General features: G+C 36.8%; 1 protein-coding gene and 1 pseudogene across 1 annotated transcript in view; one reads left to right on the top strand and one right to left on the bottom strand.

The window, feature by feature from the left end:
• Mtx2 (metaxin 2) overlaps positions 1 to 22768 on the top strand; it is a 50006-nt gene extending 27238 nt beyond the window's left edge. The window contains exons 4-10 of the mRNA XM_075984843.1: positions 7110 to 7182; positions 13294 to 13370; positions 14815 to 14907; positions 15362 to 15400; positions 15786 to 15911; positions 16875 to 16951; positions 22330 to 22768. Coding sequence (XP_075840958.1) covers positions 7110 to 7182; positions 13294 to 13370; positions 14815 to 14907; positions 15362 to 15400; positions 15786 to 15911; positions 16875 to 16951; positions 22330 to 22501 — 657 coding nt within the window. The 3' untranslated portion in view covers positions 22502 to 22768. The remainder of the gene's footprint in view (positions 1 to 7109; positions 7183 to 13293; positions 13371 to 14814; positions 14908 to 15361; positions 15401 to 15785; positions 15912 to 16874; positions 16952 to 22329) is intronic.
• LOC142856677 (large ribosomal subunit protein uL16-like) lies at positions 903 to 3321 on the bottom strand (annotated as a pseudogene).
• Positions 22769 to 23694: the final 926 nt, after the last annotated feature.

Below are 23694 nucleotides of genomic sequence, written 5' to 3'. Positions count from 1 at the left end.
TTTCAATTATGGGGTCTGCAGCTGTTTGATGTAAAATGAATTATTTTGTGGGTAGATTTCTTCATGGTTTTTAATTTTAAAACATCTCTTTTCAGTAAAGTGGAAAATAATTCTTCAGTTGTCGGTACTGATTTTTCTTTGTGTTCTGGTGAAACAGGATAGAAATTAAAATCAGAATTATTTTCACTTTGTGCCCGAAAGTGGCATTGCATGATTGAGAATAAGCTTTATAGAGTTTTCATGTGAAGTGTTTCAGATGTAATTATGACCTGAAGAGAAGTTTGGTCCTGAGGTGGGCAGTGTAGGCTGTGATCGCTGTCATTGAGCAGTGCTGTTAATGTGCTCTGTGTGATGGAAAAAGTCATATTAAGCTGTCCTCAATCTTAAAAGTTTAATTAAAGAAAATTATTTAAAATTTTGGATTACTTTAACATTTTCCTGTCACTTGGCTGATTTACTGCTGAAATGTACATTAGAGAGTGTTAGTGTTTAACGTCTAAGATAAGATGTTAGCATATCTTCAGGTATGGGAGAGGAAAGAGGTAGCTGCTAAACATCCAGGGCTGTGTTAGAATTACTTAGCTGAAATGAAGTGAGTATATTATCCGTCCCTACTTAATCTGTTTAGCTAATAAAAATTAGAAATTTTTGTTACAGTTATTTTTTTTCAGTTGGAACTGTAACAAAACTTTACATCTCTTCTTAGACTGTAGAAAACACTTCACCCCGTCTCGGTGAGTGCCAGCTATGCTGCTGGTGGTTTTTTTGTTTTGGTTTGTTTTGGTTTGGTTTTTTTGCTTTTGACTGGATGTGAGATTTATTACTGAACATGATTTGGGAGGGTACAGGAGAGTACCGTGGACTCCCTCAGAAATGCAAGGGACCAATATATTGCTGGTATATTAGATGTTATCAGGAACGAACTGCTTCTCAGCAACCATGTCTTCAAACTCACTGCATTAAGCTTGGTGAAGCCCCACATCTCTAAGATGTGGATCTTCTGGCAGCCAGGGAATGTAAACTTGGCAGAGCCTCAGTCACATGTGTCCCTATTCTGTAGCCTGGTGCAGATGGACATGATGGCCTGGCCAAGGTGAACCCTGGTCACTGACCTGGGACTTCCCAAGGCACTATGCATACCTGTCCGGAGCCAGTCAGACCCGGGACAGGGCAACATCTTGTTCATTTGGATGACAAGTAAAGGGCGGGGCCTCCCTCGCATATGAAAGCCATCCTCCCTCACCACAACTCTTTACCATGTATTTGTTGGCACAAATACAGGCAGCCTCTGGGGCTGTGGAAGAGCGGTGCTCATATTCATCTGACACTATGCGGCCACAAAATGGGAATTCATCAACTTTTGCCTTCTTCTGTCCCAAGAAGTCATTGTGGATCTTGACCCCAGGGACACCTCAGCAGAAGTGAGTCCTTGGACACAGTTTGTCTAAAATACTAATACTGGTAACAAGCTGAAGGAGAAAGGGAATGATTGATTTTCAACACACATTACTATATATTCTTTTCTAACAAAACAAAAACAAGTAAATAAGCATATGGCATTGACAAATTTTTACTTCATAATTTATCAAAATCATGCAGATAAAAGACCTCTCCCTTCAGAGTGTAAGTTCCGTCAGTACCTTCAGACCATGACTGTCTTTACTACCTATCCTTTACATACAGTAAGTTCTTGAAAAGTACTGGCAAGCTACAATAAGGATTAGCATCTTTTAATTCTATGAATCCAAAGTTCAGTGCTTTAAGTAAACCCACCTATTAATTAGTGTTTTAAGAAATCAATACTTACACCTATTAATAAGCAGGCATTGGTTTAGAAAACAAACAGAAAATTTAGCTATTTGTAATCAGAAATCATAACTCAATAAGCAAATAATAAAATAATAAAAAATATGCTTTATATAGAGCAAATCTGTTACCAAAGCATGAAAATGACATTTAAGAGCACATATGAAGACAGATTACATGAGAGAATAGAACCATCCTTAGTACACACTCTCATAAAAACTATTACTGGAATATTTAGCTCAACTTTAGATACATCAACATCTGAGAGCTTTGAAAAATTAGATTCTTTATAAAAGCAGCCAAAATTAGAATAGAAAAAGATACAGCATTTGCCTATTAAAATTACATATAGGTGAAAACAAACCTTAGGGGAAAATTAAGCAAAAGAAGTATAAAGCAGTGAAACATAGAAAAAGACTAATTCTGTAGATCAGACTGACCTTGAACTCACAGAGATCCGCCTACCTCTGCCTCCCTGAGTACTGGGACTAAAGGTGTGCACCACCACCGCCCAGTAGTTTTAAATTTAATTTAACCATTTTTTTCTCATGTTCCCTTCTGGAATATTGCTAGTATTTTTGGCAATAAAGACTTGAAATGTGCCGGGCGGTGGTGGCGCACGCCTTTAATCCCAGCACTCGGGAGGCAGACGCAGGCGGATCTCTGTGAGTTCGAGACCAGCCTGGTCTACAGAGCTAGTTCCAGGAGAGGCTCCAAAACCACAGAGAAACCCTGTCTCAAAAAACCAAAAAAAAAAAAAAAAAAAAAAGACTTGAAATGTGATGTACATATTATCTGGGATGCTGCTGAGGCATCTCTCCCAGTTTTGTAGGTTGTCTTTATAATGTTAATCACTTCTAGATAATGTCAGCTTTTCGTGCCTCATTCTCTTATGTACATGTTGTTATAAATTCATACTATCCAGTAGATCTCCAGCACCCATTACCCTATCCCACAGAAGTGTGATGTTTGTACTGTATAATAAATGTAGTAAATAGACCTAAGGCACAGGTGCCGCTTGAATATGAAAAAAAGACTAGATTGCCTGAGAAACTGATTTTAAAATTTTGTACAATATTATTAAATTTAACCTAATTAGCAACTTGTCACTAGTGATTACCATATTGGACAGCCTGGTTATAAAACATTGGCATAGGATATGCTAAGGAAGTTATTTCATGTTGTGCTTTCTTTGAGTTGCTTTAGAATTAAGTGTCCAACTGAAGTAAGAGGTTAAGTTTGCTTATTCCTTGTTATAACCAAGACTACATTTTTCTCAGCTAAGGATAAAGATAAATATTTCTACTTCAAATAAAAAACAAAATGTGTTTTTGGTTGATGTTTCATAACTATTATTTGGAGTTTTAGATTAAAAATAAAAATGAGGGGCTGGAGATGCCTATGTGGTTAAGAACTCATTCTGTTCTTTTAGTTAAGTTCTTAGTGTTGGATGATTCACAGCTACCTGTGACTCAAGCTCTATTGGTATCTGGATCTATAACCTCTGACCTCCATGGGTACCCTCACACGTGTGCACTGCCCCCCCCCCCCATTAAACATATTATAGAAATGTAGAAGGCGAAAGTACTGTTTTGGAACGTCAATTCCCTTCCATTTTACAGAGAGAGTACAAAAGAACTAGTTAAGTCAGAGTTTCCTTTCCCTTTGAAGTTTTTACATGTTGAAGATAATCATGGTAATGCTTTGTTTTTACATTTTTAATATTTGAGTGGAAGTTCTCTGTAATATCAAGCTTCTTTGTAAACTCCAGATGAATTCAGATATTACTTCTGAACTAGTGATGAAGAATAAATGTGTTTATGTTACAAAATTAATCTTTGTCTAAGAAGAATCATGCCCTCAGTTGAGGTTTGTATGTTGAGTGTCATTAAATTGGTCAAAATTAATTTATTTTTTTTATTAAAAAGAAGCAAAAATTTGAAGTATAGTTCTGATTGTACAGCAATATATTCTGCCTTTTAAAAAAAGTGAACTAAAGTTCTATGGAATATTGATTCTACTATATATATAATTCTACTATGTATGTAGTACAATTTCATACCATATGTACCATTTTGTATGGTATTGGTGGTTGCTAATTAACAGTTGAATATTATTCAGGTCTTTGAAAAGAACTAAATTATTTCAAACTCTTGCTTTGTTGAAGGCCTTAGTCTCTCCTAGACTTTTGTTCTCAATAAATTTCTCTTCACATTTCACAGTTAATATGAGTACATTCTCATTTTCTTGTGTTTTTTGTGTGTTTACATGTTCATGTATGTATGCATGTGTGTGAAGATCAGAGGTTGATGTCAGGTGTCACTCCACTTTTTTATTTTTTATTTTATTTTATTTTATTTTGATTCAGGGGCTCACTGTAGTAATCCAGCAAGCCTGAAATGTCTTACGTAGACTAGGCTGATCTTAAATTCAGAGATACTTCTGCATCTTGAGTTCTGAAATTAAAATCATGGGCCACTGTGGCCATCTCCACCTTATTTTTTGAGAGAGGGTTTCTCACTGAACCTGAAACTCAGTGAGTGGCTGGACCAGTGGCCAGGAAGTTCAAGGGCTCTGCTTTCCCTCTTCCTCCTGCCCTGAGGTGGAGTCACCCCCTGCGCGGCTTTTTATGTGGATCCCCCACATCCCACATCAGGCCCTCAAGTGGGAGCTGAACTTTCACTCACCGAGCTGTCTCCTTGACCCTAGTCTTTTTCCTGTTCCTGAAATCAGTTTGCAGTCACCATCATTGATCTCTCCCTTCTTTGTATTACAGTATGAAGGGTTGCTGATAGGTGCTCCTCTCCACCTTTTCTGTTTCCTCTGATTATGTCTGTTTCCGTCTACTGTGTGGAGTCCCGGAACTTGCACTTAGTATCTGCTGCTGAGACTTCTCCCGCTTCCAGGAGAGGGGGAATATGGATGGGTGAGGGTAGGGCAGCTAACGGTATCTGCCACAGTAACTTGCCCACTTTGATTGGAGTACCCAGATAACATTGCAAAATAAGCAACGTCGAGTGCTTGGCATCAAATACTATACAATATTATAAGTCAGTTGTAGGGAAAATGAAGGAGCTTGTAAGGAGACCAGCAGAAATTCAAAAAAAGCAAAATTACTTTCTTTGGCTTTTTAAAGCATTTCTTTTGCTTGGGGAGAGCAGATATACATAAATTACAAAACTTTACTCATGCTGTGAATAAAGGGGATTTCTTTTTTCAGGGAAGCATTTCTACATTTCTAGAGGACTAAAATTTTAATTGATGTATTTTTTTATTGTTTTATTTTATTTTGGTGTTTTGAGACAGGGTTTCTCTGTGTAGCTTTGGAGCCTGTCCTGGAACTAGCTCTTATAGATCAGGCTGGCTTCGAACTCACAGAGATCCGCCTGCTACTGCCTCCCTAGTACTGGGATAAAAGGCATGTGCCACCATCATCCAGCTTAATTGACATACTTTTAAATTAAAATACAGAGCTTTATTTTTATTTTATTGAGACAGGGTCTTGTAACAAGATAGGTTCTTGTAATGTAACCCAGAGTGGCCTGGAACAGTCTTACCTTAGTTTTACAAATGGGTAAATCAGAGATTTGTTTAGAATGTTGTTCATGTTTAGTATTGATTTTCAATCCAAAATGGAAAAGGAAGCCTAGGAAACAGCTCTTGAGAAATTTGTATTGTGTATAAGCTGGCTGTTCTATCCTTAATTTCAATATATGATAAAAATAGCCTTGCTAATGAAGTAATTTATGGCAACTTACATTTGACTATTTTTTTTATAATTTATCAACTTGTGAAAATAAAAGTTTTTCCTCCTTCTAAAGTGTGTATGGGAATTAGAATTACAGTAACTTAAGGTTTCCCAATGTAATGAATTATCGTGTAGAAAGAACATTGGAAAACTGTAAGAGGAGGCGTCACAAAGTTATGAAAGCGGACCGGGGCGCAAACCTGGAGTGTCCTACAAAATAGTAGGTTAGGTAGAATTTGTCTATGTGAATTTTTTTTTTCTGTTTCTTTCTTCTTTCCTTTTTTTTTTTCCTCCCCCCACTTGAGACAGGGTCTCTATGTAACCCTGACTGTTTTGGAACTCACCATGTAGACCATGCTGGCCTCAAACTCAGAGATCCACCTGCCCGCCGAGTACTGGAACTAAAGGCGTGTGCCACCACACCCAGTTTATATATTTTTTAATCATAAAAAATTTTTCCAAAGCATAAGCTTTTAAGAGAAGACAGCTGTGGAACATTCTGGTTTTGGATATACTATATTGTCTACCTACTCTTTTATTTAAGAGAAGACAGCTGTAGAACATTCTGGTTTTGGATATACTATATCGTCTACCTACTCTTTTATTAGTAGACATTTAATCCTTCACAGTTCTTCTGTAAACCAGGGGAAAATCACTTGTCTCTTTAAAATTTTATTTACTCTTATGTTTATTTATGAGTTGTGCTGTGTGTGTGTGAGAGGGAGAGAGAGAGAGAGAGAGCATGCTCACGAGCATGAGCATGTGTCACCATATGTGTATAGAAGACAGAGAACAACTTTTGGGAGCCGGTTCCTTTCACCATGTGGGTTTTGGAGGGTACTCAAACTCAGGTTGTCAGGATTGGAGACAAACACCTTTATTTACTGGGCTCTGGCTCCCAATTTTAATTTTTTTTTTAAAGATTTTTTGAGACAGGGTTTTGTTGTGTAGCCTTGGCTGTCCTGGAACTAGCTCTGTAGGCCAGGCTGGCCTAGAACTCAGAGATCTGCCTGCCTCTGCCTCCTGAGTGCTGGAATTAAAGGTGTGCACCACCACTGACTAGCCCAATTTAAATCTTAAATGATGAATTAGTTAACATAAAAACCACATGTCAGGATTTTGAGGATTACTGAAAAGAACATTGAGTAGCAGAAATAACATTTTGAATTTTCCAGTATGACGAGAAAGATGACAGTCCTTCAGTGAATAAAAATATTAAACTATCAGTATCTTAATAAAATTTTGACATTAGTCATCCATTAAAGAAAGTTAAAGCAATATGTAATATTGCTTACTTACATAAAGTAATATGAATGTGAATAAATTTTTTTTCTTAAGTATGTATATATATAATTGTCTTAAGTTTATATATTTACTAATGACAGATTTTTTTTTTAAGTAAAATGATAATTTTGCTTGGAAGCTTTAAACTGCTCATCATTTTCCAGTGCAGTATTATTGTATGGACTATTTAGGAAAGAAATGAAGAAGGAAGAGTTCTTTTCAAATATGTGTGTATTCTTACCAGGCTTATTATGTTTCTCTTCATTTACAGGCCTTTCTGCAAATGTGTAATCTGCCTGTCAAAGTGGTGTGTAGGGCAAATGCAGAATACATGTCTCCATCTGGTAAGTGTGTGTTTTCTGTTAATACTGTTTATTCTTTTGTACTGAGGATTGAACCTAAGGCCTTGAACCTGCTAGGTCAGTTCCTTACCACTGGCGGTATTTCTAGCCCCCATTATCAAATCCTTAGTTTATTTTCCCCCCTTTGAAGACTTATCTTTTTAAAGTAGCAGTTATAAGCTTAATCATGAAGGCCTATGTCTATTTATGTCACCTCTGGTCTGAGGTTTTTAACTGGATGTTCAGTACATATGTGATATTACATTTCCCCAGTCTTATTTATATAGGGCTTTCCTTACCTGAAAGCAAATTTTAATGTTAATGAATTTTTTAGCATCCCTGAGTTATATTTCCTATAGAACAGGTAGAAGAAAAAAGCACGTGAAATAATTAAATCGTCAACTTTCTTTTTTTTAGTATTTTAAAGTACTTTTAGTAAAGCTTCACTTTGGCTCTTCTGAATGATGACAGTGATCTGTGTTACATGCTAGTGGATTTAGTGATGATGATTTGTGTGTTAGATGCCAATAGATCTAAATAGTCTTAAATCAATGAGATTCAAATAATTCATTCAAATGTCTCAAAGCTAATTAAATGTTAAATATAATGTCACAGATTATTTTCATTTTGGTTTTGCTAAAGCAATAACTACACAGAATCATTCTTTCATGAGTAAATGATTGTGTATAATTGATTAGGTATGCTATATAGCTTTTTATGCATATAAAAATTTGTTAATCTCTTCATTTTGATATGGTGATTATTTAGCAATTAGCTGTGTTTAGCATTTAATTTTCACCCTTAAGTTTTTAAGGGTGATAATAATTGTTAGACTATCTGTAGATACCCATCCCATAACACTGAAAATTCCGTACAAATATACATTTATTGGATTTCTGAATAAACATTTCTAAGAAAAATATTCTAGACTTAGAAATCAAATATATTTTGGATTTTTAGAGGTTGCTATTGCTGTGATGAAACACCATGACCAGAAGCAACTTGGGGAGGAACAAGTTTATTTTGCTTACATAGTTCTGAATCTCAGTCCACTAAGGGAAACCAAGGTAGTAACTCAAACTGGACAGGAACCTGGAGGCAGGAGCTGATGCAGACTATGGAGGAACACTGCTTACTAGCTTTCTCCTCATAGCTTGCACAGCCTGCTTTCTTATAGGACCACCAGCCCTCAGGGGTTGCATCATACATAATATACTTGGCCCTTCCACACCAGTCACTAATTAAGAAAATGCCCTGCAGGCTTGTCTATAGCCCAATCTTTCGGGGCAATCTTAACCCTGAGTGTCATGACCCTTTTCGTGGGAAATCAAACAGCCCTTTTACAGAAAACACAGGTAATTTACATTACAATTCATAAAATAGCAAAATTGCAGTTATGAAGTAGAAACAAAAGTAATTTTATGGTTGGTGGTCATCACAACACAAAGAACTACTATATTAAAGGGTTGCAGTTTAGGAAGGTTGAGAAACCACTGTTATGCATTCAGTTTCTCAGCTGAGATTCTCTTATATGATTCTAGCTTGCGACAAGTTAACATAAAAACTAGCTGGCTCAGATGCTAATGTAAACTGTGGAATTCTGTTGAAATACATTGTATCTTCACTGTCTTTTTCTTTGTCATATAAGGAATTTGGTTTATACCTACTGTCTTAGGGTTTTTCTGGCTGTGAAGAGACTCCGTGACCATAGCAACTCTTATAAAGGGAAACATTTAATTGGGTGACTTAAGTTTCAGAGGTTTAGTCCATTGTCATCATGGTGGGACATGATGGCATGCAGGCATGGTGTTGGAGGCGCTGAGAAGGAGATGCTTCTTGATCAGCAGGCAGCAGGAAGTTATCTGAGACACTGCACATGGCTTGAGCATATCTGAGACCTCAGAGCCCACACCACAGTGATACACTTTCTCCCTTTGAAGGCCATTCCAACACCGACAAAGCCACACTTCCTAATATTGCCATTCGCTATGAGCTTTTGGGGGCCAATTACATCCAAACTAACACACCTACTTATAAAATGATTAGTAATTTAACACTGAAGTTAGGATAAGTGGCAAGAAGTGATGTAGTTTGTCACGTATGTAAGTTATTGTGCTTATATAATTATGGATTAGCTTCATTTTACACATTTATTGTCATGTTCTCTGGCCTTTTTACTAAGACATTTATACTTAATCTTGTCTCAAATTAGTATTTCCTTTATCATGATTGGGAGTGATAAGTGCAAAATTTCCTTAAAAATCTGCCTACTTAAAATTATAATTTTTTTTGAGACAAGGGCTCACTGTTTTAGGGTTTCTATCGCTATGAAGAAACAGCATGACCATGGCAACTCTTATAAAGGAAAACTTATTGGGGCTGGCTTGCAATTTCAGAGATTTATCCACTATCATCATGGCAGGACATGGTGGCGTACCAGGCAGAGAGTTCTACATTTGGATATATAGGTAGCAGGAAGAGGCAGTGAGCCGCTAGGCTTGGCTTGCCCAGCTGAAACCTCAAAGCTCACCCCCAGGGACACACTTCCTCCACTAAAGCCCATTTTCATTCAAACCACCACACTCGCTGTATTTCTTTGGCTGTTCCGGCACTCTCTGGTAGACCAGGCTGGCCATGAACTCATAGAACCTGTCTCTGCCTTCTGAGTGCTGGGATTAAAAGAATGTGCCGCCGTACTCAGCTTGTAATGGGTTTCTGAAACAGAACATAGGACAGTTAGAAAACATTTTGGCTAATAGTTAGGAAGTCATTAATCCTGTTCCTTTGTCTGTTATTAACTGTTTCTCTTCTTTTAACTTTTTTACATGAGCTGCTCAGACAAGATGACATCTGAGTTTCTAGCTGACAGTCTCTGAATATACAGACTTACTTGACAATATGTTATTGCTTTCTTTAGAAAAAAAAAGAAAAATAGGGCTAGGGAGATGGTTCTCTATTTACAGTCCACGCATGAGGCCCAGTGTTCAGATCTTTAGCACCCACACAAAAATCTGGGCATGCCAGTATCTGCCTGTGTTGGGAGCTGTGAATCCCCAGATCCTGAATTTCTTGTAAACAACTTGTTTTCCCCTGATCTGAGTGCCTACGGCTGCTCTGAGCCCGAGACCCTCAGGAGTTCCTGATGGCAGGGGAATGGTTTCTGGTGCGTTTGGCTGGGGCGTGGCTATCTCTATATAAGCTGCCCCCTGAACACAATAAAGGAGGCATTCTTGGGGCATTCTGACTTCAAGGATGACCCATGTCTCAGTCTGTGAGTCTTTGTGTGTTTCAATCTCCAGCCCCTTGCCCGGCTCACAAACTGTATGATGGTGCGCTACATGCCTGCAGTCCCAGAGCTAGGAAACAGAGACGTGCAGTGTAGTAATATGGGGAGCGGCGGCGGGGCTATGTCCCCAAAACCCCAGCTGCCCCCACGGCTAGCTTATGCCCCGAAATAATTACACAGACACTGTATTCATTTAAACACTGCTTTGGCCCTTAGCTCTAGCCCTTACTGGCTAATTCTCACATATTAATTTAGCCCATTTCTAATCATCTGTGTAGCGCCCCTAGGTGCGCTTACCGGGAAGATTCTAGCCTAAGTCCATCCTGGGTCGGAGCTGGGGCATGGTGTGCGTCTTCCCTGGAGCAGGTAGCATGGCGTCTCTCCTGCGTCTGCTCCCGAGAGAAGAGCTGTGGAGTCTGACCTCACTTCCTCTTCCTCCCAGCGTTTTGTTCTGTTTACTCCACCCACCTAAGGGTGGGCCTATCCAATGGGCCTAGCAGTTTCTTTATTGCTTAGCCAATGAAATCAACAGATTGATATATGACACTCCCCCATCAGTGCAGTCTACCTAATCCTTGAGCTCTAAGTCCAGTAAGAGACTCTGTTTCCAAAATCAAAGTAAGATGGAGACAGACTGATGGAAGAATGACAAAGGACACTAATGTCATATCAACTTCTGTCTGCCGCATACCCATACCTGCATGGGTGAATGCACCTGTACACATGTGTGCATGAGTGCGCGTATGCACGTGCGCACACACACACAGATAAAAAATATGATCTGGAGTAACTTCTGTGTAAAATGAGAATCAGAACACACAGTTCTATTTGACGCAGAGAATTGTCTCTCTCTGTGCTTTTGCCTGATAGCTGCAGTAAAGACTGCACAGTGACAGTAGTTAACCTGCTGAGAAGGAAAGGATCACTCTTCATTGCTGCTTCATCTTACTCTATCTCTTTATTGAATGTATTTGCATATTCAGCTAACTAGCCACGTTATTTCTATGTTTATTACCTACAATGCTTAATTTGTGTATGGGGGGAGTAGGTGTGGTGTATCACACGCAGAGGCCAGAAGTTAATATGTCTTTCTTTGTGGCTCTCCACCTTTTTGTTGGTTTATTTCCTTTTGAAATAAGATCTCTCTGAACCAGTAGTTCACCATTTGGTGAGACTAAGTAGCCAGCCCCCCCCCGGGATCTTTGTGTTTCCTTCATTTAGTGCTAAGGACAGAGCTCTTGTGTGAGAGTGCATGCACACATGCACACGGAACTGGAGTTACCTCACACACATCAAATAAAATCTTAAATGTCATATCTCATATCTATATTTCATGTCTAGGCATGAAACAGTTTTTTTTTTCAAAATCTGAGATGACCTGTATTTACTCTAATAAAGTTTTTTTTCCAAGTTAAAACCAAATAACAATATAACCTAATGTTTATCCAGTTTAGATTGTTTGGTTTTTGAGATTTATAAAGCAGTAAAAGGAATGCACCATTGGTAGTAGGGAAATAAAAATACATCTCTTGAGTGTTGTGTTCCCAAAGGCTCTCTTTTCTTTGTAGTGTTATCCCACAGATGCAGATGAAGCTTTTACTGGTGCCAGGCACCTCATCCATTACCCTCAGGCTGACTGAATTAGAAGTGAATAAAGGGAAAAGTAGTAGGCAGAAGCCTGCTGTTAGTGTGAACTCTGCTTGAACTAAATCATCCTTTCACACTTGGAGTGGGCGAGCTTGCTATTCAGAGACTGTTTTCCTTTATCTCTCATAGTTGTATTAAGCATTAATGTTTATTAAAATGGAATATTACTCTCTAATGTGGCATTTATTTAAAGACACCAGTTTCTTCTTCTCTCTCTTTCCCTTACTCTCCCTGCTGAGGTGTGGACCCACAGCCTCATGCTGTTCAGGCACTGGAGCTATAAGTTGAGCTATGTCTCTTAGCGTTACCATTTCAAGAGCTTACTGTTCTGTTCTTTTCCTCTTGTGTGTTGGGAACATAACTCAAAGTAGAACACCCTCTAAGGTGGTACATTCTTTGAGTCCACGCAATTTATTCATCATCACTACTCACTAAGAATACTGACTTCAGTGGGTATCGGATTTAAAATTAGAAAGCATAAAAGAAAACATTGGAAGACTGCCTTTCCCAGCACTCAGGAGGCAGAGACAGGTGAATCTCTGGGCGTTTGAAACCATCATGGTCTTCAAAGTGAGTTTTACACACACTGAGACCCTGTTTCAAAAAACAAACAAAAACAAAAATCCCACCACCACCACCAAAAACACTTTTCAGTATAGATTTAGGTTTTGTGCTGTACCCCGAAGAGAAATCCCAGTTGTATTTCTTTGGAAGTTTTCAGTGATCTTGAACTAGTGTCCTGGCTTGGGCCATGTGATTTATTATTAATCTTATTTAGTGTTCTGAAATGAGAACGTGATGACTAGTTGATATATCTAGGCAAGAACTCAGAAAATGAATCTGCTTGTTCTTTCCCTTCCTCCTTTGTAGTAATTTGATTTTTGTGAGTTTTACTTTGGGGGCTGTGTTTGCTCTTCAAATCCTGCCTCAGCCTCCTGAGTTCTGGGAATTTCAGCATGTGCTGCTTATGCTTGGCTCTTTTATTTTAAAATTTATTGGCAATCATGCTTAAAATTTGTAGACTTTAGCAGATACTTGTGGCTGTCATTTGGAAAATTACAATTTTATAACATTTCTTTATGAATAAAACAAACCTGAGTTTCTTGTTAATTTTTTTTTTTACTAGCACAAACTTTAATTTACTGAAACTGTTTTCTTACATATTTTCTCCTCCTCAACAGGAAAAGTACCTTTTATTCATGTGGGAAATCAAGTAGTGTCAGAACTTGGTCCTATAGTCCAGTTCGTTAAAGCCAAGGTAATGGAAAAAATAGAAAATGCATGTGACCATTTTCATTGATTTGAACCTAGCTTAATGAAATGCTAATGTAAATTATTAGAAAATATTTCTGAACTATAAGTTGGGTGCTGTTTCATAATATGAATCAATAGCAAAGATGTAGGTTGATTTTTTTTTTCTAATATAGGGAAATGAGAATTTTTGTCTTAAATGAACCTTTTAAGTTCTTAAGAACTTTGAGAAGGAAAATAGAGATAGGATATGTTTTTGAAGTCAAAAATATTAAGTTTCTTACTTGGCAGTCAATAGTTCTGTTCATTTGTTTAATTTGGATTTTAACCGTTAAGAAACACTGTTATTAGCCAGGCAGTGGTAGTACACACCTTTAATCCCAGCACTCGGGAGGCAGAGGCAGGCGGATCTCTGTGAGTTCGAGGCTAGCATGGTCTAAGAGCTAGTTCCAGGACAGGCCCCAAAGCTACAGAGAAATTCTGTAAGAACAATAACAGAAAAGCAACACTTTCATTCTTAGGGCAGCATTCTTGCAGACCTTTATATAGACAGAAAACCAGATCATACTATTATGTGTTATTTTATCCTTTAAAATGATTCCATATTAATGACTATACACAGATACATATCTTAAAAATGGTTGCATGGTTTTCTGTTGTGTTTTATGCATTATATAGTTTTTAAATGAGCATTTGGACATTGATCTTTTATATTGCTATTTATAAGTATTAAAATGAATTTTCTTTTGCAGAAAACTCTGTATACTTGTTTCATTAAGATAAATTCCTAAGGCAGGCGTGGTGATGCACACCTTTAATCCCAGCACTCTGAAGGCAGAGGCAGGCGGGTCTCTGTGAGTTTGAGGCCAGCTTGGTCTACAGAGTGAGTTCCAGACCAGCCGGGGCTACATATTAAGACTCTGTCCCAAACAAAGCAAACAAAAAGATAAATTCCTGAAAGTGTTATTAGGGTGCTTTGACATATATCTTTTAATAATTAGAACAGATCATCGCATTGAGCTAGGAGCTATTCTGTTTTATGTCTCTTCATTGTTACTTTTGACTTTGTCTTTGTCCCCCTATCGTTAGCTATTTTCCCCCATCTTTGCCCATTTTATAAGTAGCACATGTTTAACATTTATTTTGTTTTTAAGGTTTATGCCTGAAAAACACAAGGTTTACTACTAACCATTTTGTTTTCTCCTTTATGAAATAATTCATTCTGTAATTTTGTCTATTGAAAATACATCTTTTGTATTTCAAATTAAAACTACTTAGTAGTGACTGAATATTAGGTATACTTTTATACATAATAATTTTGTTTTAGAAAGCATTTTGGAAATTAATCCATTGGACATTTATATACTATATTACTTGTGATAGAAAGATAACTGAAATATTTTTGTATTTTAATATGATGCTCTTTTAAAATTTTTTTAAATTCCCTTTAGGGCCATTCTCTTAGTGATGGGTTGGATGAAGTCCAAAAAGCAGAAATGAAAGCTTACATGGAATTAGTCAACAATATGCTGTTGACTGCAGAGGTATAAGATTATAATGCTTGAAATAAAATAGTCTTGTATAATTTGCATTCTCATATAAACTTTCCTTACAGTCTACTGTAAAGCCATTGAGAAGCTGGATTCAGGCTGGGGGTCATTATCTATAACCAAGTTTCCAGATAGCTTCAGCTCTGCTGTCGCTCTTAGAAGCAGTGAGTCTTGTCTACTCACTGTTTCACGTTAGCCTTTTGCAGTTTACTTTAATAATACCCATACAATACTGCTGTACATATATACAAACATATGTTCTGTACATAAGAAATGTTTTCTGTAAAGACTGCTGGTAAATTTGATAATTCTGTCCAGTGAATTAGCCAAGAAGGAAAAAGCTCATATATTTAATTTACAAAGTTGTCTTATTAGGAATTACTGTGGCAAGAAATAAGTTTGACCCTTTTCTTTTTGGTAGTTTCAGTGACTCTTGTTTTGTTCCTAGCTGTATCTCCAGTGGTGTGATGAAGCTACAGCCGGGGAGGTGAGTGGTTCTGCAGCATTTATCTTAATTAAAATTTAATGAGAAAACACTTCTGCTCAGAATCGCAAGTCCCTGCTCATAAATGAAACATTGTGGTTTATACCATTAGTGATACAGTTTTTCACTTACTTTAATTTTGCTTGCACATACATTTTAGGGAAGCCATGTGTCATTGTTTGATAGAACTGGTTGTAAAGTACATAAAAGTTTATATATTTTTAAAGGGAATGGTTTAAAATTTTAATTTTTTATGTTGTAAGCTATATATATTTTTTTCAAGATTGCTTTATGTATGCACTCCGAGGATACATTTTAGAATTCTGTTTGTAAAAATGCATTGTTTTCTAGGAAGGATTCTGTGTTTCACAAGGTTTTTTTGCTTTAGATCACTCATGCTAGGTATGGCTCCCCTTACCCTTGGCCCCTGAACCACATTTTGGCCTATCAGAAGCAGTGGGAAGTCAAACGTAAGATGAAAGCTATCGGATGGGGTAACAAGACTCTGGACCAGGTCAGTACAGATCGAAGTTAACAAAAGGATCTCTTCCTATGCATTAAAATGGCCTTAGTTTAAAGAATAATCTAAGTGTAATATTATAACATAAACAGCAAAATACTTGATATCCTTTCTCTCTCGTGACATAGTTATATTTCTCTTATGAAAGTTTCCTGTGCCTGTGAGGCCTAAATGACAAGTAATTTCTGAGATCCTGCCACCTCAGACTTGCTTCTCTTCGTTTGCAGAATATGTTCTAGATGTCTAAGTAATACTGTCCTCAAATGGGATCATATTTTGCCTGCTGTTCTATAACTTGATTTTTTTCTCCTCCTAAACAGCATATTATTGCAGTCTTTTGTCAATAAATAGATCTACAGCATCAGATCTTAATAAAGCTTTATTAAGTACAGTACTTAACTGGCTTCACTTGAAGGGGGTTGTCTTAAGTTTACTAAAGTAACAAAAATATTTAAAAGTGTAATTTTCAAGGTCTTGAAGTTGAACATCAGTCATTTAAGCTAACTGGTGATTTTTTTTTTCTCTCCCTGATTCCTAGCTAGACATCATACTGATGTGTGCTACAGGGGGTTAGCAAGTAACTGGATAGAGTGAGTGAGGTCAGTCTCCAGCACTTTCTAGTATGTCATTTTTATGGAGTAGACTCCCCTCACCCCTTAAAATATAAGCAAAATCATTGAATATATGGTCTCAGGAAAACATTGTTTAGAGAATTAAATTTTGAGAGAAAAACTTTTTGTTAAACAGTGATCTTTATCAGTAACTTAAATTGTATTTAATGGGTTTTCACTAATTCCCATTAATATCAAAAGCATTACTTATGTCATGTATAAGTTCTATGGTCTTAAAATTTTAAACTGAGTCTGTTTTTGTTATGAACTGGGATATAGAGTCTTACATACTTTTTATGGTTTTGCTAATTTGGCTACTTTTCTCTTTGGTTCCCTGCTTGCATAGGTCTTAGAAGATGTGGACCAGTGCTGTCAAGCCCTTTCCCAAAGACTGGGAACACAACCTTACTTCTTCAATAAGCAGTAAGATGTTTTCTTCTTGTGGGAATGGCTTTGCTTGACATAGAGGTTTCAGATGTCTTTTATCACAGAGCTCTTATTCTTTTCAAGAAGGACATATAGCTCTGCTCTTCTTGGTGGGGACAACTGTGCTGCTCTTCTTGTTACGGTACAGGAAAGGGTCCAGCCCCCTGTGGTCATGTCATTGATATTGCAGCTTTCTGTCCACAGATTTTATTTTCAAGTAGCAAGATACATTACTATATATAGAGAGAGATATAGATATATAATAATATATACTGTATATGGTAATATATATGGTAATATGCATATAATGTATAGTATATATGTATATATTATATATAAATATATAGAAAAGACTTGTTTTTTAAAATTCATTTTTGTACTCATTAAACATTTATTCCCCTCTTGACTGTGAGGCACAGTGCTGCTTAACATAGAACTAAGATTTCTCAAGTCTGGTCCTTGTCATTGAGTTTTCTTAAGATCAGTCATGTAAATCAGTCAGTTTTTATATGATTTGACAAAGATTTTGATATAGTTTAAAGTGCTGTAAGAAGTACAAAATATTAAAATCTTAAACTTTCAAGTACAACAACACAAATATGCTGCTAATATAGCTCCAATCTGTAGTATAAGATGCTTGAAGACCAGGAGAGTCATTAATAACAAGCAGAATACTGTCAGAAGGACAAGAACTGTTTATCCTTTTAAAATGAAAATATCATAAATACAGATATTAAGGAGTATAGATAAAATATATGTATATATGTAAATTGAGTAATGCATGTTTTATTAACAAGAGTTTAAAATTTTAATGCTAATTACATTTTTAATTAATAAGGTTCATTAAAAGGGCAAAGATTTTTCTTTATTAAAAATTATAACTAGGGAGGAGGTTTAAGACAGTGTTTCCTGTGTATCCCTGACTGTCCTGGAACTTATTCTGTAGACCAGACTGGTTTTTAACTCAGATCCAGCTACCTCAATCTCCTGAGTGCTGTGATTAAAGGCATGTATCATCACTGCCTGGCAAAAATAATAATTTTCATATATTGAAAGTGATTGTTCAATTATGTGATACAGTGTAGATGAGTTTAAATTAGTATTTTCATCTCAATTAATTTTTTTTTTTTTTGGATTTTTCGAGACAGGGTTTCTCCGTAGCTTTTTTTGGTTCCTGTCCTGGAACTAGCTCTTGTAGACCAGGCTGGCCTCAAACTCACAGAGATCTGCTTGCCTCTGCCTCCCGAGTGCTGGGATTAAAGGCGTGCGCCACCACCGCCCGGCTTTCAATGACTTTCTTAAGGCTATTTTTTTCTTGGCTTATTATTAGAAACACTGTATTTTAGGTTGATAATAATTTTTCATGTGTATGGTATGCATGCATGTGTATGCTCCCATATGTAAATGTGTATATGGCTGTACATGCATGGATAGGTGTGTGCCTGTGGAAGCCTGAGGTTGATGTCAGGAACTTCCTAGATTGCTTTATTCTTTTGAAGAAGAGTCTGTAAGGTCTATTATTAAATCCAAAGCCTGTTGATAGGGCTGGTTCCTGCAGAGCCAGAAGAGGCCATTGGGCCCATGGAGCTGGAGTGTAAGGACAATTACGAGCTGTGATGTGGGTGCTGGAAACCAAACCCAGGTCCTTTGAAAGAGCAGTCAGTGCTCTAAACCACATCTCTCCAGCTCCAATAATTAAAAGAAAATTATTCTATTCTATTTTAAATATATGATTGTATATGATTGGGTTTGTACATGTGAGGAGGCCAGAGTCCTGAGCTGGAGTTAATGGTGATTGTGAGCTATGACATGGGTGCTGGGAGTCAAACACAAGTCCTCCACGGGCTTCATTTGCTATGATTGCTACTCTTCATAGACGTCATCTTCTGTAGCCATACCAACATACTTTATATTAAAAATGAAAATGAAAATTTAGAAATACTTCAACTATATCATTTTGTAACAGAAGTAATATAAAACTACATATATAACATATACATCTCAGGTTATATAAAATTATTTTAAAATTAAAAATTGGGACTTGTTAATCTCTGAAGCAAAAAGCCTACAGGATTCATCAGATCTTGGAAGTTACAGCTTTTACAACTATGTTGTGTTTCTGTTCTTTAGTCCCTAACGCAAAGACATATACCCAGATGTTAGTATTATGTAGTTCTTTTTATTTTTGGTATTGAATTCTTACTAGTGCTAAAGTTGAGAGGGGCTATGTTTCATTGTTTGAAGTTCAATATTCTTGTTTACCAATGAGTGATTTTGTTACACATACATATTACACATACATGGGCGGGCAGGAGAATAATTTTTAGTTAAAGTCCTTGTCAATGCGTTGATAACTATAGACCTTTTGGCATGTGATTTAGAGAAAAATTAAAGATATTACTTTTGTTAAGTTGTATTTAAACTTACAAAAGAAAATGAAATTTAGACAGTTGTGAAACAGAAGACCTGCTTTTGATATTTAATTGGTATTTAAGATATAAGCATTCAAAAATTTTACCTAATGTGATGCTTAGGCAGATAAATTTTTTTATTAATAATTAGATTGAAGAATATAATTTTGCCTATCTTTTTTATTTAATTTTTGGAGATGAGGCTATTACTGTGTAGTTCTGGAATTTGCTATGTAGCTCAGGCTGACCTCAAACCTCTGCTCGCTGTTGCTTAGCCTCCCAAGTGCTAGGATTACAGGTGTATGCCACATGTCTGTCTGCCCTTCATTTAATCAGTATTAAATGGAAAGAATCTACATTTAGGAAAAGGTAACTTGTACTTTTATTTTGCTGTGGCAAAACTTTTTTTAATTTTTCTGTGGCAGAAGTCATTTTTTCATGAGACATGGTTTCTTAACTAGTAAGGTACTAGCTTAAGATACATAGGTTAGATTCTAATTAGAAGCCTTGAATTGTACCCTTGGCTCTCACGTATACTAAACAGTGACAGATTCTCTTTTCCTTTGTATCCTACTTTTACTTCCTAAAATTAAAACCAACTTTGGTTGTTACTTACCTACTGGAGATATTGAGAAAAAACTTTTAAAAGAAACCAAATGGAAAAGAGGAAAAAAGTTTTGTAACAAGAACAGTAATTGAGAAAAAAGAAAGAAAGGACCTTGAGTTTCATACTTTAGTAGCAGTTTAAAGCTCACTATTTCATGTGTATACAGGGATCATGTGTACTATGACACATGGGTGGAGCTTCTGGGAGTTGGTTCTTTCCTACAATGAGGGCCCAGGGATTGAGATTGTATTATCAGGAAGCCAGTGCCTTTACCTGCCGAGCCATCTCGATGACTTGTGTAATTCAGTTGTTGTTGGTTTGTCCTTGTCTTTCATAAGAGCTGTAGGTTTTTCTGAATTGGTTGCTTATCTTTTTTCTTTTGGCATAATTTACATTTTGTAAAATTGGTACTTTTAAGAGCATGGTTTTGAGTTTTAAGAAATATATATATTGTTGCATAACCACAAGTGTACTTTATTTTACAAAACTTAAATTATTTATGTATGTGTTGGTGGAGGGCATGCTACAGTACAGTGTGGAGGTCAGAGGACAACCTGGAGGAGCTGGTTTTCTCCTTCTACCATGTGAGTTCCTGGGATAGAGCTCAGGTCATCAAGCTGGGCAGCAAGTGCCTTACCCCTGCTGAGCCTTCTTTCCAGCCTCACAAGTACTTTTTAAAAGGAAGGAATTGTGGGAATTGATAATTTTTAACAGTCAGAATTAGTTAACAGGAGTCACTGAAATTTGTAAGGATTGCAGAGAATGCCTTTAATCTTAGTATTTGGGAGGTAGAGGCAGGTGGATTTGTGAGTTTGAGGATGAACTGGTTCATATAGAAAATTCTGGGCCAGCCAGGACTATACAAGTAGACATTGTCTTAAATTTTATGGATTATAAAAAATGTGTTTTGATAATGTATGTGCTTTGTTTGGTTCAGCTGTTGTATCCTACTTCCCAACGGTTTTCAAAAGCAACTTTAAGTAACTGTCTTATGTTAACAGTTTTTGTATGCTTATTTATATATATAAATTTATATCCATATATAACTCCATATATGAGTATATACTTTTAGCATTTGACATTTTGATCTCTTCAGAGTACTTCTGACCCACCTTAACTTGAGCACAGATTCACTGTTGACCTTATTCAGAGCCTTCATTTATTGATAAAGAATGCCCAGCCATATAAGAAGTGAGGGATGATTGACATAAATGTGTATTAAGAAAACCAGCCCCCACTTGTAAGATAGATATCTCTTTTTAAGACATATTAGGGATATAGGACAGTTAGTGTTTATATTACTCTAGTGAAGACCTTAACTCTGCATTTATCTCCTCGTGTTCTTGGCTCTTTGTAAGGATCTGCTTGTTATTGATTTCTTCATTTATGATGAAAAAATTATGGTGCTATTAAGTCCAAGGACTCTTCTTATTTAAAAAGAAATGCTACCCTTTGACTACCTACTTAAATATGAGCACAGAGTACACATTTCCATTTCATTTTATTTTTAGACAGGAATTGGTATGTAACCCAAGATCACCTTCAATTTACAATGTTACTGACTAAGCCTGAGTGCTGCAGTTAGAGGCAGGTGCCAGGTTGTACATCTCACATCCTACAGTGTACTTACCTTCCTGCCTTCATGTACTCAGCCAACCCGGAGACTGCAGACACTGGGCTGAGGTCTAGTGCTATAAAGATTCGGGCAGTGCTTGCTGCTTTTAAAACTTACAGACCCTGGGGAGGGAAACAGTTCAGTGAGTGCAGCTTTACTGCAGTATAAGACACATATCGCCTTTTTATTGACTCTTGTAATGGGCATGTGGAGAACCTGCTCTGTGTGTGTGTGTGTGTGTGTTTGCACACATGTGCAAGTGCACACGTTCACACTTGTTTTCCATGTCTTAGAATATCTTCTTTTTTAATCTCTAGCATAGTTTCTGCCACACTGGAAACATACTATATTTATTTTATGATTAAAATAATGAATTTAGGACTAGGGAGATGGCTCAGTGGTTAAGAGCACTAGCTGCTCTTCCAGAGGACCTGTGTTCATTTCCCAGCACCTACATGACAGCTCACAACCACCTGTAACTCCACTTCCAGGAGATTGGACACCCTCATACAGACTTTCATGCAAGAACCAACGTTCATGAAATAAAAATAAATTAAAAATGAATGCAATTAATGTTATCTTTTTCATGTTCTGTAAATGAAAAAAATTTCCATCAAGTTGTGGTAGGATTTATTTCAGTGACTTTTTCTTTTCAAATTGATGAATAAAATGTTCTTTAAAAAAGAATGCTTTCTAATGTAAAAATGAGGTGCCTTAGCTTTTCTCATCATTATTTTTTTAGACCTACTGAACTTGATGCTTTGGTGTTTGGCCATTTATACACCATTCTCACCACACAGCTGACCAGTGATGAACTTTCTGAGAAGGTGAAAAACTATAGCAACCTCCTTGCATTCTGTAGAAGAATTGAACAGCACTATTTTGAAGATCGGGGTAAAGGCAGGTTGTCGTAGAGTTGTATGTCAATTAGTTATAAAAAAAAAATCTAACTTTTGAAATATGAATTACTTGAACAGTATAATAAAAGTTTCAGAATTTCAAAACCAAAACCACTTTTTTGAAACCTCAGAAATTTGCACAATGTCATATACATGTTCTTTGTGCTGTCTGTGTCTACCTTCATTTTGAGTTGTTTGATTTGTTACACTGTATTCTATATCTTGACATTTTATTTCTTTATGAGCATATAAAAATAAACCTCAAGCACTGTGGTTGTTTCATTTACTGTTTCTGGTTACTCACTGAACTTACGTGGAATAAACAGTTCTCTAAGGAAAGCGCCTGATGTGTGCACTGAACTTTCTCATGTGGAATAAACAGTTCTCTAAGGAAAGCGCCTGATGTGTGCACTGAACTTACTCACGTGGAATAAACAGTTCTCTAAGGAAAGCGCCTGATGTGTGCAGTGAGACTATGGAGCACATGGGGACAGTGGCCCTGGGAAAGTATTCTCTACCAGTGTGCCCAGAAAGTGGGGTGACTGTTGGTTGTCCGGTGAGGCACACATTGAACAGTCTTCATTCCTGAATTAAAGTGAAGTAATGTTTCGTTAGGGCAGGATGGATTGAAAGAACTATTTTATGAGGATGAGAACTTCTTGATTTTTTTTTATTCTTTTATTTTGGTGAGGGGGTAGTTTTTATAGGAGTAGGGATGGGAATTCATACACAAAACTAAGGATTATCTATCTCATAGTAGTGGTGCTGTAAAGAAGGATATGTAAATCTGTTAACATGTCGAGAGTGATAGTTCTTTACCAGACATTTCCAACTCAGTTCGTTTCACAGAACACTTAATGATAATCGTCACCAGTTTACAAAAGAGGAAATGGAGTCACAATCTTCTAAAATGTTCATGTATGTGTACAAATAGTTTAGTCATGTGCATCCCCCACTCCCTCTAGTACTTCCCCTTTCCCCACATATATCCCATCTCCCCATAACTTCCTGTCTTTAAAATAATAGAAAGTTTTTTTTGCAACCTAAGTCAAATTACTCATGTTTGTGAGGTCATTCAGTGTGGGTTGTAGGTCAGCCTACCAATGGTTTTCCCCTCCCCAGAGAGAAGTCTCTCTCCCTTCCTCCTCAGTCACTGACTGCCATGGGCTTCTTGAGATGAGTGGGCCATTGGGAGGAGCCCTTCCCTG

Source organism: Microtus pennsylvanicus, chromosome 9 (assembly GCF_037038515.1).
Source record: "Microtus pennsylvanicus isolate mMicPen1 chromosome 9, mMicPen1.hap1, whole genome shotgun sequence".
Taxonomy (NCBI): domain Eukaryota; kingdom Metazoa; phylum Chordata; class Mammalia; order Rodentia; family Cricetidae; genus Microtus; species Microtus pennsylvanicus.
This window is presented reverse-complemented; position numbering and strand designations above follow the sequence as displayed.